The sequence below is a fragment of the Gobio gobio genome (genome assembly GCF_949357685.1).
Source record: "Gobio gobio genome assembly, chromosome: 2".
Taxonomy (NCBI): domain Eukaryota; kingdom Metazoa; phylum Chordata; class Actinopteri; order Cypriniformes; family Gobionidae; genus Gobio; species Gobio gobio.
Window position 1 is genome coordinate 78,333,112 of NC_137098.1, and position 15,589 is coordinate 78,348,700.

Genomic DNA, 15,589 nt, shown 5'->3' on the forward strand with positions numbered 1-15,589 from the left:
TCAAGAGTAACGCTCAGAGAACACTCAAGAGTAAGGCTCAGAGAACACTCAAGAGTAACGCTCAGATAACACTCAAGAGTAACACTCAGAGAACACTCAAGAGTAACACTCAGAGAACACTCAAGAGTAACACTCAGAGAACACTCAAGAGTAACGCTCAGAGAACACTCAAGAGTAACACTCAGAGAACACTCAAGAGTAACACTCAGAGAACACTCAAGAGTAACACTCAGAGAACACTCAAGAGTAACGTTCAGAGAACACTCAAGAGTAACGCTCAGAGAACACTCAAGAGTAACGCTCAGAGAACACTCAAGAGTAACACTCAGAGAACACTCAAGAGTAACACTCAGAGAACACTCAAGAGTAACACTCAGAGAACACTCAAGAGTAACGCTCAGAGAACACTCAAGAGTAACACTCAGAGAACATTCAAGAGTAACGCTCAGAGAACACTCAAGCGTAACGCTCAGAGAACACTCAAGCGTAACGCTCAGAGAACACTCAAGAGTAACACTCAGAGAACACTCAAGAGTAACACTCAGAGAACACTCAAGAGTAACGCTCAGAGAACACTCAAGAGTAACACTCAGAGAACACTCAAGAATAACACTCAGAGAACACTCAAGAGTAACACTCAGAGAACATTCAAGAGTAACGCTCAGAGAACACTCAAGCGGAACGCTCAGAGAACACTCAAGCGTAACGCTCAGAGAACATTCAAGAGTAACGCTCAGAGAACACTCAAGCGTAACGCTCAGAGAACATTCAAGAGTAACGCTCAGAGAACACTCAAGAGTAACGCTCAGAGAACACTCAAGAGTAACGCTCAGAGAACACTCAAGAGTAACACTCAGAGAACACTCAAGAGTAACACTCAGAGAACACTCAAGAGTAACACTCAGAGAACATTCAAGAGTAACGCTCAGAGAACACTCAAGAATAACACTCAGAGAACACTCAAGAGTAACACTCAGAGAACATTCAAGAGTAACGCTCAGAGAACACTCAAGCGTAACGCTCAGAGAACATTCAAGAGTAACGCTCAGAGAACACTCAAGAGTAACGCTCAGAGAACACTCAAGAGTAAGGCTCAGAGAACACTCAAGCGTAACGCTCAGAGAACATTCAAGAGTAACGCTCAGAGAACATTCAAGAGTAACGCTCAGAGAACATTCAAGAGTAACACTCAGAGAACATTCAAGAGTAACGCTCAGAGAACACTCAAGCGTAACGCTCAGAGAACATTCAAGAGTAACGCTCAGAGAACACTCAAGAGTAACGCTCAGAGAACACTCAAGAGTAAGGCTCAGAGAACACTCAAGAGTAACGCTCAGAGAACATTCAAGAGTAACGCTCAGAGAACACTCAAGAGTAACACTCAGAGAACACTCAAGAGTAACACTCAGAGAACACTCAAGAGTAACACTCAGAGAAAATTCAAGAGTAACGCTCAGAGAACACTCAAGAGTAACACTCAGAGAACACTCAAGAGTAACGCTCAGAGAACACTCAAGAGTAACACTCAGAGAACACTCAAGAGTAACGCTCAGAGAACACTCAAGAGTAACACTCAGAGAACACTCAAGAGTAACGCTCAGAGAACACTCAAGAGTAACGCTCAGAGAACACTCAAGAGTAACGCTCAGAGAACACTCAAGAGTAACACTCAGAGAACACTCAAGAGTAACGCTCAGAAAACACTCAAGAGTAACACTCAGAGAACACTCAAGAATAACACTCAGAGAACATTCAAGAGTAACACTCAGAGAACATTCAAGAGTAACGCTCAGAGAACACTCAAGCGTAACGCTCAGAGAACATTCAAGAGTAACGCTCAAAGAACACTCAAGAGTAACGCTCAGAGAACACTCAAGAGTAAGGCTCAAAGAACACTCAAGAGTAACGCTCAGATAACACTCAAGAGTAACACTCAGAGAACACTCAAGAGTAACACTCAGAGAACACTCAAGAGTAACACTCAGAGAACACTCAAGAGTAACGCTCAGAGAACACTCAAGAGTAACACTCAGAGAACACTCAAGAGTAACACTCAGAGAACACTCAAGAGTAACACTCAGAGAACACTCAAGAGTAACGTTCAGAGAACACTCAAGAGTAACGCTCAGAGAACACTCAAGAGTAACGCTCAGAGAACACTCAAGAGTAACACTCAGAGAACACTCAAGAGTAACACTCAGAGAACACTCAAGAGTAACACTCAGAGAACACTCAAGAGTAACGCTCAGAGAACACTCAAGAGTAACACTCAGAGAACATTCAAGAGTAACGCTCAGAGAACACTCAAGCGTAACGCTCAGAGAACACTCAAGCGTAACGCTCAGAGAACACTCAAGAGTAACACTCAGAGAACACTCAAGAGTAACACTCAGAGAACACTCAAGAGTAACGCTCAGAGAACACTCAAGAGTAACACTCAGAGAACACTCAAGAATAACACTCAGAGAACACTCAAGAGTAACACTCAGAGAACATTCAAGAGTAACGCTCAGAGAACACTCAAGCGGAACGCTCAGAGAACACTCAAGCGTAACGCTCAGAGAACATTCAAGAGTAACGCTCAGAGAACACTCAAGCGTAACGCTCAGAGAACATTCAAGAGTAACGCTCAGAGAACACTCAAGAGTAACGCTCAGAGAACACTCAAGAGTAACGCTCAGAGAACACTCAAGAGTAACACTCAGAGAACACTCAAGAGTAACACTCAGAGAACACTCAAGAGTAACACTCAGAGAACATTCAAGAGTAACGCTCAGAGAACACTCAAGAATAACACTCAGAGAACACTCAAGAGTAACACTCAGAGAACATTCAAGAGTAACGCTCAGAGAACACTCAAGCGTAACGCTCAGAGAACATTCAAGAGTAACGCTCAGAGAACACTCAAGAGTAACGCTCAGAGAACACTCAAGAGTAAGGCTCAGAGAACACTCAAGCGTAACGCTCAGAGAACATTCAAGAGTAACGCTCAGAGAACATTCAAGAGTAACGCTCAGAGAACATTCAAGAGTAACACTCAGAGAACATTCAAGAGTAACGCTCAGAGAACACTCAAGCGTAACGCTCAGAGAACATTCAAGAGTAACGCTCAGAGAACACTCAAGAGTAACGCTCAGAGAACACTCAAGAGTAAGGCTCAGAGAACACTCAAGAGTAACGCTCAGAGAACATTCAAGAGTAACGCTCAGAGAACACTCAAGAGTAACACTCAGAGAACACTCAAGAGTAACACTCAGAGAACACTCAAGAGTAACACTCAGAGAAAATTCAAGAGTAACGCTCAGAGAACACTCAAGAGTAACACTCAGAGAACACTCAAGAGTAACGCTCAGAGAACACTCAAGAGTAACACTCAGAGAACACTCAAGAGTAACGCTCAGAGAACACTCAAGAGTAACACTCAGAGAACACTCAAGAGTAACGCTCAGAGAACACTCAAGAGTAACGCTCAGAGAACACTCAAGAGTAACGCTCAGAGAACACTCAAGAGTAACACTCAGAGAACACTCAAGAGTAACGCTCAGAAAACACTCAAGAGTAACACTCAGAGAACACTCAAGAATAACACTCAGAGAACATTCAAGAGTAACACTCAGAGAACATTCAAGAGTAACGCTCAGAGAACACTCAAGAGTAACACTCAGAGAACATTCAAGAGTAACGCTCAGAGAACATTCAAGAGTAACACTCAGAGAACATTCAAGGGTAACGCTCAGAGAACACTCAAGCGTAACGCTCAGAGAACATTCAAGAGTAACGCTCAGAGAACACTCAAGAGTAACGCTCAGAGAACACTCAAGAGTAACACTCAGAGAACACTCAAGAGTAACACTCAGAGAACATTCAAGAGTAACGCTCAGAGAACATTCAAGAGTAACACTCAGAGAACATTCAAGAGTAACGCTCAGAGAACACTCAAGCGTAACGCTCAGAGAACATTCAAGAGTAACGCTCATAGAACACTCAAGAGTAACGCTCAGAGAACACTCAAGAGTAACGCTCAGAGAACACTCAAGAGTAACGCTCAGAGAACATTCAAGAGTAACGCTCAGAGAACACTCAAGAGTAACACTCAGAGAACACTCAAGAGTAACACTCAGAGAACACTCAAGAGTAACACTCAGAGAACATTCAAGAGTAACGCTCAGAGAACACTCAAGAGTAACACTCAGAGAACACTCAAGAGTAACACTCAGAGAACACTCAAGAGTAACACTCAGAGAACACTCAAGAATAACGCTCAGAGAACACTCAAGAGTAACACTCAGAGAACACTCAAGAGTAACGCTCAGAGAACACTCAAGAGTAACGCTCAGAGAACACTCAAGAGTAACGCTCAGAGAACACTCAAGAGTAACACTCAGAGAACACTCAAGAGTAACGCTCAGAAAACACTCAAGAGTAACACTCAGAGAACACTCAAGAGTAACGCTCAGAGAACACTCAAGAGTAACACTCAGAGAACACTCAAGAGTAACACTCAGAGAACACTCAAGAGTAACGCTCAGAGAACACTCAAGAGTAACACTCAGAGAACACTCAAGAGTAACACTCAGAGAACACTCAAGAGTAACACTCAGAGAACACTCAAGAGTAACGCTCAGAGAACACTCAAGAGTAACGCTCAGAGAACACTCAAGAGTAACACTCAGAGAACACTCAAGAGTAACGCTCAGAGAACACTCAAGAGTAACGCTCAGAGAACACTCAAGAGTAACGCTCAGAGAACACTCAAGAGTAACGCTCAGAGAACACTCAAGAGTAACGCTCAGAGAACACTCAAGAGTAACACTCAGAGAACACTCAAGAGTAACGCTCAGAAAACACTCAAGAGTAACACTCAGAGAACACTCAAGAGTAACACTCAGAGAACACTCAAGAGTAACACTCAGAGAACACTCAAGAGTAACACTCAGAGAACACTCAAGAGTAACACTCAGAGAACACTCAAGAGTAACGTTCAGAGAACACTCAAGAGTAACGCTCAGAGAACACTCAAGAGTAACACTCAGAGAACACTCAAGAGTAACGCTCAGAGAACACTCAAGAGTAACGCTCAGAGAACACTCAAGAGTAACACTCAGAGAACATTCAAGAGTAACGCTCAGAGAACACTCAAGCGTAACGCTCAGAGAACACTCAAGCGTAATGCTCAGAGAACACTCAAGAGTAACACTCAGAGAACACTCAAGAGTAACACTCAGAGAACACTCAAGAGTAACGCTCAGAGAACACTCAAGAGTAACACTCAGAGAACACTCAAGAATAACACTCAGAGAACACTCAAGAGTAACACTCAGAGAACATTCAAGAGTAACGCTCAGAGAACACTCAAGCGTAACGCTCAGAGAACATTCAAGAGTAACGCTCAGAGAACACTCAAGAGTAACGCTCAGAGGACACTCAAGAGTAAAGCTCAGAGAACACTCAAGAGTAACGCTCAGAGAACACTCAAGAGTAACACTCAGAGAACACTCAAGAGTAACACTCAGAGAACATTCAAGAGTAACGCTCAGAGAACACTCAAGAGTAACACTCAGAGAACACTCAAGAGTAACACTCAGAGAACATTCAAGAGTAACACTCAGAGAACACTCAAGAGTAACACTCAGAGAACATTCAAGAGTAACACTCAGAGAACACTCAAGAGTAACGTTCAGAGAACATTCAAGAGTAACACTCAGAGAACACTCAAGAGTAACACTCAGAGAACACTCAAGAGTAACACTCAGAGAACACTCAAGAGTAACGTTCAGAGAACATTCAAGAGTAACGCTCAGAGAGCACTCAAGAGTAACGCTCAGAGAACACTCAAGAGTAACGCTCAGAGAACATTCAAGAGTAACGCTCAGAGAACACTCAAGAGTAACACTCAGAGAACACTCAAGAGTAACGCTCAGAGAACACTCAAGAGTAACACTCAGAGAACACTCAAGAGTAACACTCAGAGAACACTCAAGAGTAACACTCAGAGAACACTCAAGAGTAACACTCAGAGAACACTCAAGAGTAACGTTCAGAGAACACTCAAGAGTAACGTTCAGAGAACACTCAAGAGTAACGCTCAGAGAACACTCAAGAGTAACACTCAGAGAACACTCAAGAGTAACACTCAGAGAACATTCAAGAGTAACACTCAGAGAACACTCAAGAGTAACACTCAGAGAACACTCAAGAGTAACACTCAGAGAACACTCAAGAGTAACGCTCAGAGAACACTCAAGAGTAACAATCAGAGAACACTCAAGAGTAACACTCAGAGAACACTCAAGAGTAACACTCAGAGAACACTCAAGAGTAACACTCAGAGAACACTCAAGAGTAACGTTCAGAGAACACTCAAGAGTAACGTTCAGAGAACACTCAAGAGTAACACTCAGAGAACACTCAAGAGTAACACTCAGAGAACACTCAAGAGTAACGTTCAGAGAACACTCAAGAGTAACACTCAGAGAACACTCAAGAGTAACGCTCAGAGAACACTCAAGAGTAACGCTCAGAGAACACTCAAGAGTAACGCTCAGAGAACACTCAAGAGTAACACACAGAGAACACTCAAGAGTAACGCTCAGAGAACACTCAAGAGTAACACTCAGAGAACATTCAAGAGTAACACTCAGAGAACATTCAAGAGTAACGCTCAGAGAACACTCAAGAGTAACACTCAGAGAACATTTCCCATAATGTTTGAAGACTGGAAGGTTTCTTTAACGTTCACATAACCAAGAGAAGAAAAAAAACGTTTTTGTTTGTTTTGAAAGTTCAGTAACAATTCTGGAAAAGTTCTCAAATAACTTCTTAATTGTTTTTCTTAAGAATAAAATTACTCCAAAATGGGTTTTGGGGATTTAAGAGCTGCAGGTTATCCTGACTGATTCACGGTTATTTTAAGGATATATGTTTCAATATACGTTTTATAACAATGGTAAGAAATTTGAAAAAAAGTACTATTTTCGGGACATTCTAAGTTATAAAATAAGAAGTAAATGTGTGTTCAAGGTAATTTTATTCCTCACGGTCATGATTCCCAGGGAAAGCATGAACACACACACTGTCTGCTTTGAATAGAAGCTGCCACATGCATAGATGTCACTGTAAAGACTGTACACCCTGAGGTCAGTGAAGCGTGGCGTCTCTATAGACTGTGGTGGCGCGGGTCTGACCTGACCCTCTGGTTCCTCTCCGCTGATTAGCATGAAATGAACTTGTCCCATGTCTGATAGGCTTAAACCCGCCGCGCTTGACTTTTTACGTTTAGAATCCGTCCCCCTTTTCTACATCTCAGCAAAGAGAATTAGCCGCGTATCAGGCTTTGCAAAAACAAATTGGCCTTTTGTCTGGGAGAGTAATTTGTGTAGAATTGACGCAGTGGGAGAGTTTAATCCTGTCTCACTGATGGAGCCGTTTTATCCTCTTTGTATCGCGACACACACACACACACACACACATTGACGCTCGCATTCGCCAGCCATGAGACGTCTTTATGCTTTTATCAAACACGCTTATATTAATTATCAGGTTCAGCCCTTTTCAATTAATCAGTGTGATAATGAGTTGATGTTTAAGACTTTAGTGAAGCACAGATGGGCGTGGGACATCATGTGCTGATAAAACATCTCCCTCAGTGTTTCTCTCTTGTTTTCCAGCCCAAATATCTAAACATTCTTAAATCAAGACACATTTACTGGAGAAGTGAAATGACTGAAGATATTAAAGTGCTCTATTATGTGATTTTAAAGGTTCCTAATGTTGTTTTGGCGTCTCCTACAACAGGTTCACATGCATCAGCTCAAAAACACTTTGATGCTCTCATAATCTCCACTGCAGCATCAGCTCTTTCCTCTCAGTGTCTCTTAGCTCCGCCTCTCTGAGAGCTGCTCTGCTCTGATTGGTCAGAAAGCAAGCACTCATTATAATATCTGAATCTCAGCTCTTGACACACAGTGATACGAACAGTAACGATGGCGTGGGTTTGACCGTCTCAATCTCAGCAGAAAACAGCGTCTTCACCACATGAACAACACCAAACAAACTCTTCCAGTCTCAGAGACGACTATAGTGAGTGAGGGCGGGGCTAAGAGACGCTGTTCAGCCAATCACGACCAGAGGAGGGCATTAACTACAGTGAGTGAGGGCGGGGCTAAGAGACGCTGTTCAGCCAATCACGACCAGAGGCGGGCATTAACTACAGTGAGTGAGGGCGGGGCTAAGAGACGCTGTTCAGCCAATCACGACCAGAGGCGGGCATTAACTACAGTGAGTGAGGGCGGGGCTAAGAGACGCTGTTCAGCCAATCACGACCAGAGGCGGGCATTAACTACAGTGAGTGAGGGCGGGGCTAAGAGACGCTGTTCAGCCAATCACGACCAGAGGCGGGCATTAACTACAGTGAGTGAGGGCGGGGCTAAGAGACGCTGTTCAGCCAATCACGACCAGAGGCGGGCATTAACTACAGTGAGTGAGGGCGGGGCTAAGAGACGCTGTTCAACCAATCACGACCAGAGGCGGGCATTAACTACAGTGAGTGAGGGCGGGGCTCAGAGACGCTGTTCAGCCAATCATGACCAGAGGCGGGCATTAACTACAGTGAGTGAGGGCGGGGCTAAGAGACGCTGTTCAACCAATCACGACCAGAGGCGGGCATTAACTACAGTGAGTGAGGGCGGGGCTCAGAGACGCTGTTCAGCCAATCATGACCAGAGGAGGGCATTAACTACAGTGAGTGAGGGCGGGGCTAAGAGACGCTGTTCAGCCAATCATGACCAGAGGCGGGCATTAACTACAGTGAGTGAGGGCGGGGCTAAGAGACGCTGTTCAGCCAATCATGACCAGAGGCGGGCATTAACTACAGTGAGTGAGGGCGGGGCTAAGAGACGCTGTTCAACCAATCACGACCAGAGGAGGGCATTAACTACAGTGAGTGAGGGCGGGGCTAAGAGACGCTGTTCAACCAATCACGACCAGAGGCGGGCATTAACTACAGTGAGTGAGGGCGGGGCTAAGAGACGCTGTTCAGCCAATCACGACCAGAGGCGGGCATTAACTACAGTGAGTGAGGGCGGGGCTAAGAGACGCTGTTCAACCAATCACGACCAGAGGTGGGCATTAACTACAGTGAGTGAGGGCGGGGCTAAGAGACGCTGATCAGCCAATCATGACCAGAGGAGGGCATTAACTACAGTGAGTGAGGGCGGGGCTAAGAGACGCTGTTCAGCCAATCATGACCAGAGGAGGGCATTAACTACAGTGAGTGAGGGCGGGGCTAAGAGACGCTGTTCAACCAATCACGACCAGAGGCGGGCATTAACTACAGTGAGTGAGGGCGGGGCTAAGAGACGCTGTTCAGCCAATCAGGACCAGAGGAGGGCATTAACTACAGTGAGTGAGGGCGGGGCTCAGAGACGCTGTTCAGCCAATCATGACCAGAGGAGGGCATTAACTACAGTGAGTGAGGGCGGGGCTAAGAGATGCTGTTCAGCCAATCATGACCAGAGGAGGGCATTAACTACAGTGAGTGAGGGCGGGGCTAAGAGACGCTGTTCAGCCAATCATGACCAGAGGAGGGCATTAACTACAGTGAGTGAGGGCGGGGCTAAGAGACGCTGTTCAGCCAATCATGACCAGAGGAGGGCATTAACTACAGTGAGTGAGGGAGGGGCTAAGAGACGCTGTTCAGCCAATCATGACCAGAGGAGGGCATTAACTACAGTGAGTGAGGGCGGGGCTCAGAGACGCTGTTCAGCCAATCATGACCAGAGGAGGGCATTAACTACAGTGAGTGAGGGCGGGGCTCAGAGACGCTGTTCAGCCAATCATGACCAGAGGCGGGCATTAACTACAGTGAGTGAGGGCGGGGCTCAGAGACGCTGTTCAACCAATCACGACCAGAGGCGGGCATTAACTACAGTGAGTGAGGGCGGGGCTAAGAGACGCTGTTCAGCCAATCATGACCAGAGGAGGGCATTAACTACAGTGAGTGAGGGCGGGGCTCAGAGACGCTGTTCAACCAATCACGACCAGAGGCGGGCATTAACTACAGTGAGTGAGGGCGGGGCTAAGAGACGCTGTTCAGCCAATCAGGACCAGAGGAGGGCATTAACTACAGTGAGTGAGGGCGGGGCTCAGAGACGCTGTTCAGCCAATCATGACCAGAGGAGGGCATTAACTACAGTGAGTGAGGGCGGGGCTAAGAGATGCTGTTCAGCCAATCATGACCAGAGGAGGGCATTAACTACAGTGAGTGAGGGCGGGGCTAAGAGACGCTGTTCAGCCAATCATGACCAGAGGAGGGCATTAACTACAGTGAGTGAGGGCGGGGCTAAGAGACGCTGTTCAGCCAATCATGACCAGAGGAGGGCATTAACTACAGTGAGTGAGGGAGGGGCTAAGAGACGCTGTTCAGCCAATCATGACCAGAGGAGGGCATTAACTACAGTGAGTGAGGGCGGGGCTCAGAGACGCTGTTCAGCCAATCATGACCAGAGGCGGGCATTAACTACAGTGAGTGAGGGCGGGGCTCAGAGACGCTGTTCAACCAATCACGACCAGAGGCGGGCATTAACTACAGTGAGTGAGGGCGGGGCTAAGAGACGCTGTTCAGCCAATCATGACCAGAGGAGGGCATTAACTACAGTGAGTGAGGGCGGGGCTCAGAGACGCTGTTCAACCAATCACGACCAGAGGCGGGCATTAACTACAGTGAGTGAGGGCGGGGCTAAGAGACGCTGTTCAGCCAATCATGACCAGAGGAGGGCATTAACTACAGTGAGTGAGGGCGGGGCTCAGAGACGCTGTTCAACCAATCACGACCAGAGGCGGGCATTAACTACAGTGAGTGAGGGCGGGGCTAAGAGACGCTGTTCAGCCAATCACGACCAGAGGCGGGCATTATCTACAGTGAGTGAGGGCGGGGCTAAGAGACGCTGTTCAGCCAAACACGACCAGAGGCGGGCATTATGCTAATTAGTTACAAACATATACATGCATTGCATTTTAACTTTACACAATATAAAATATATGGGAGTGCTGCTAATGGGATCATCCACACCCTTCAGAGCTGTAGAGGTGAAGGATGATTGATGGACAGGCTGATGATGTGGATGAGTGTGACTGGACGGGTCAGGACTAACGGCTGGCTTTAACTGGCTGCGCACGCCTCCTCCGCTCACACATCGACCGGCCGGCGCGGGGACAGTCCGTATCGATCACTGCCCGTTCCACACAAGAGCATCTCAGACACAAGCTCCTCAAACGCCCTCCTCATTCTCCTGATCGACTGATGCGGTTATAAACACAGAGGCAGCTGAAGAATCAGTGTGTGTGTGTGTGTGTGTGTGTGTTTCTAGTCACTGTAGTACTGTTCAATGTGTTATTTATTCATTTGAATACATTCATTTATTTGTATTGTAACATTCATAATTAATTTGTATCTATTTTATTAATGTGTTAATAGCTAATTTAAAGCGAATCTCCTGAATTCTTCAGAAACGTCCTCTCTTTCCGCAGGAGAGCTGTATATCGGTGGAGTCGCCAAAAGCATGTACAACAGCCTGCCGAAGCTGATCGCGTCCCGGGACGGGTACCAGGGCTGCCTGGCCTCCGTGGACCTGAACGGCCGCTTGCCAGACCTGCTCGCAGACGCCCTCCACAGGGTCGACCAGGTGGATCGAGGATGCGACGGTCAGTCGGTCACACACACACACCTAAACACAAACCAAGAACTGGTCCCACTTTACAATCGGCTTCCATGAGTTAAAGTCGGCATGGAAGTTGCACTGGTCTTTTCTCCTCTATCGTGCCGTATATCTGAGTGAAGCGCTTCTCAAACAAGAACAAATGTAGGGGCTTGATTTTGATGAAATTGATTGGATGGTTGTGGTTTGCTATTGGTGGATCTCATGTGAGTGACAGGTTGGCCACACCCTCCTCATCAGTGTGTGTGTGTGTGTTCATGTACACTGGGTTTGAGAAGGTCATCCGCACTCAACCTGTTTTTAACTTAATGCAAAAACATCTTTAATATTTATACTTGCAGAATTGTGGAATATATTTATAAACATATTAGCATAAAACTTGCATAATAACATAAAGATATGAAAGCCTACACCTGAAAGTTAGTTTGCACAGACACTGAATGTTTAAGATTTTAAGTTTTCCCGTCGGAGAGTCACAAACACTGAGGAAAGAGCTCGACCTCTCTCCTCAACCCTAATGAGTCTGATGATGGAAGAGGACGGAGAAGAGTTTATGAAAGATGATCATAATAATCATAATAGGGCCTGATAAAACCATCATATAGATTGAGTTGGAAACGTCTCAGCTTATATAAAAATTAAAGGGTTTGTTCACCCAAAAATGTAAATTGTGTCATTAATGACTGAGTCTCATGTGGTTGGACACCCGTCAGACCTCCGTTCATCTTCAGACACAAATGAAGATATTTTAGTGTAAATCTGATGCTCTGAAAGGCCTCCATTGGCTCAATGCACTTTACACTCTCAAGACCCTTAAAAAACACTAAAGACTAAAGTTACAAAGTCCATCTCACTACAGCGGCTCTACAATAACTTTATGAAGACGAGAATAGTTTCTGTGTGCAAAAAAAACCTAAATAATGACTTATATAGTGATGACGATTTCAAAACACGGCATCATGAAGCTTCGAAGCGTTATGAATCAGTGAGTCGATTCAGCGGTTCAGAGCGTTATGAATCAGTGAGTCGATTCAGCGGTTCAGAGCGTTATGAATCAGTGAGTCGATTCAGCGGTTCAGAGCGTTATGAATCAGTGAGTCGATTCAGCAGTTTGGCGGTTTGACACGCGATCCGAATCATCATTCGGCTCACTGATTCATAACGCTCTGAACCGCTGAATCGACTCACTGATTCATAACGCTCTGAACCGCTGAATCGACTCACTGATTCATAACGCTTCGAAGCTTCATGAGGCCGTGTTTTGAAATCGTCATCACTATATAAGTCGTTATTTAGGGTTTTTTTGCGCACAGAAACTATTCTCGTCTTCATAAAGTTATTGTAGAGCCGCTGTAGTGAGATGGACTTTGTAACTTTAGTCTTTAGTGTCTTTTAAAGGTCTTGAGAGTGTAAAGTTGAGCCAATGGAGGCCTTTCAGAGCATCAGATTTACACTAAAATATCTTCATTTGTGTCTGAAGATGAACGGAGGTCTGACGGGTGTCCAACCACATGAGGCTCAGGCATTAATGACACAATTTACAGTTTTGGGTGAACTAACCCTTTAATCTAATGGCAGGGCTGTCAGATCTAAATATCATTCTTTTTTCCAGGAAGCTAAAAAAACATTGTTTTTATTCCTCAGCCACACCAATATATAAATATGATTCAGCCCCAACTAGTCAACAGGAAAACCTTGGGGTAGCACTAGGAGAGATTGAATGGCCCCGTGAAATTCTCTCTAAAGGTGACCTGGAGAATGACTGCGACCAATTTACATCAACGATTAAGAACGTTATGGGGCCTTACCTCAGAAAGCGGAGCCAAAAGAACAGCAGGGACACGTTGCCCTGGCTAAATGAAGAGTGTAGGAAACTTATGAAGGAAAGAGATCTATTATTGAAACAATCTTTAAAATCAGGTTTTAAAACAGACAGACAAAAATGTACTTCATTGAGAAATAAAATAATTAAAAGGCTAAGACAAGCTAAAGCCAACTTCTTCATCAATACTACTGATGGCAAACCATCAACAAGCTGATTGGCAGAAAACAGAATCATAACCATGAAGATTTAGAGTTGAATATTAACACTGAAGTTTACAGATCCAACCATCATATCTACAGTACTAAACACCTTCTTTCTAGACTCTGTTTATGAAATAACTCAACTTTTTAATTCACACAGCTATTCTATTTGCTCCATTCATTATGCACAGACGATTTTCTCTTTACAACAAATAACTGAAACACACGTAGCAAATACATCAGTGGCTTAAACAATTCCAAGGCCATGGATATCTATGGCTATCCTTTTCTAAAAAGGCACAGAGACCCTCCTACAGCCCACTACATCTTTAATGAATCAGTCCCTAAGACAATCCATTGGCCATCAGCCTGGAAGATGGCCCTGCTCACACCCATTTTTAAATCAGGTGAAAGATCAGATATCAGTGTTTTGCCTGTTGTTAATAAAATAGTCGAAAAATGTGTGGCTAAATTACTGATTCAACATCTCAATGAAAGCAATAATTCATTTGGGTTCAGGGCCCATCACTCATCAGAAGCAGCGAACTGTTTGTTTCTGGAAAAGGTTGAAGGCCATCTAGATAAGAGTTCTTATGTTGGTGCTGTCTTTCTAGACCTAAAGCGAGCTTTCGATACTGTTAATCACAAAGTTCTTTTATCCAAATGAACATATTTCAATTTCTCTGCACAAGCTCTCAACTGGATAAAATCATACCAGTAGAAAGCTTTAAATGGATAGTTCACCCAAAAGAAGATATTTAGAAGAATGTTTGTAACAAAGCAGAGAGAGCAACCATTGACTGTCACAGTATTTTTCCCTACTATGGTAGTCAATGGTTGCTCTCTCTGCTTTGTTACAAACATTCTTCACTCTATCTTCTTTTGTGTTCAGCAGAACAAAGAAACTCATACAGGGTGAGTAAATGATGACAGAATTTTCATTGTTGGGTGAACTATCCCTTTAATGATTCAAAGTCCCCATTCTGTGAATGTCCAGTAGGGGTCCCCCAAGGCTCCATACTTGGTCCAATCCTGTTTACACTGTAAATGAACGATCTGCCAGAGGCATGTACAAAAGTTGATGTTCAGATGTATGCAGATGAGGCTGTAATCTTTACGCAAGAGATAGCATCCACACTTACATCTGCGATTCTGGCTCACTAAGTCATGTCAAGAGAAAAGTCTGGATGGCGTTTACTAAACAACATATGAAGAAGGTGTCACATTCTAATGTGTTCCCTAGAGGACAAGAGCTTGATATTGTCAATCAATTCATATAGTATGACTCCACCCTAACATTCAAACATCAAGCAAAAGAGCTGGCAAATAAAGTTAAAATCAGTTTGCAGGATTTTAAACAGGTTAGGCCATTTCTTGACACCAAAGCTGCCAAGATGTTTTTATACACTATGATCTTTTCACATATCGAGTATTGTTTTATTGACTAGCAACTACTCTCAAAAGCATTGCATCTCTATTTAAGAAGGCCATAAAAACTTTTGATAAAAAGGCATTGTCATTTCACCATTGCGATATCTTAGAAAGACATACCTTTTTAAGCTTTGATCATTTTAAACGTTTCAAGTATGCCTGCTTGGTATATAAAGTGCTACATAATCTTGGCCATTTTGGACAAAACGTAATAGGCGGAAAACTCTGGAATAGTTTGCCCCTTCCAATAAGAGCATGTCCTACATTGAAGACCTTTAAAACTCAGTTAAAACAGTGGCTTCTAGAAAACCAGACATGTACTCACTTCATGGAGACGGTTTTCCCTGTGGCTGTGGCTCTTTCAGCAGATAATGCGCCGCCACAAAGCACAAATGCTTCAGGAATGGTTTGAGGAGCAC

General features: G+C 44.4%; 1 protein-coding gene across 1 annotated transcript in view; it reads left to right on the forward strand.

The window, feature by feature from the left end:
* The window catches only part of nrxn2b (neurexin 2b), a gene marked incomplete at its 3' end in the record, with an annotated part of 382,238 nt that overhangs the window by 242,023 nt on the left and 124,626 nt on the right, over positions 1-15,589 (forward strand). Inside the window, exon 15 of the mRNA XM_079804614.1 lies at positions 11,527-11,700. Within this exon, the coding sequence (XP_079660740.1) occupies positions 11,527-11,700 (174 nt within the window). The remainder of the gene's footprint in view (positions 1-11,526; positions 11,701-15,589) is intronic.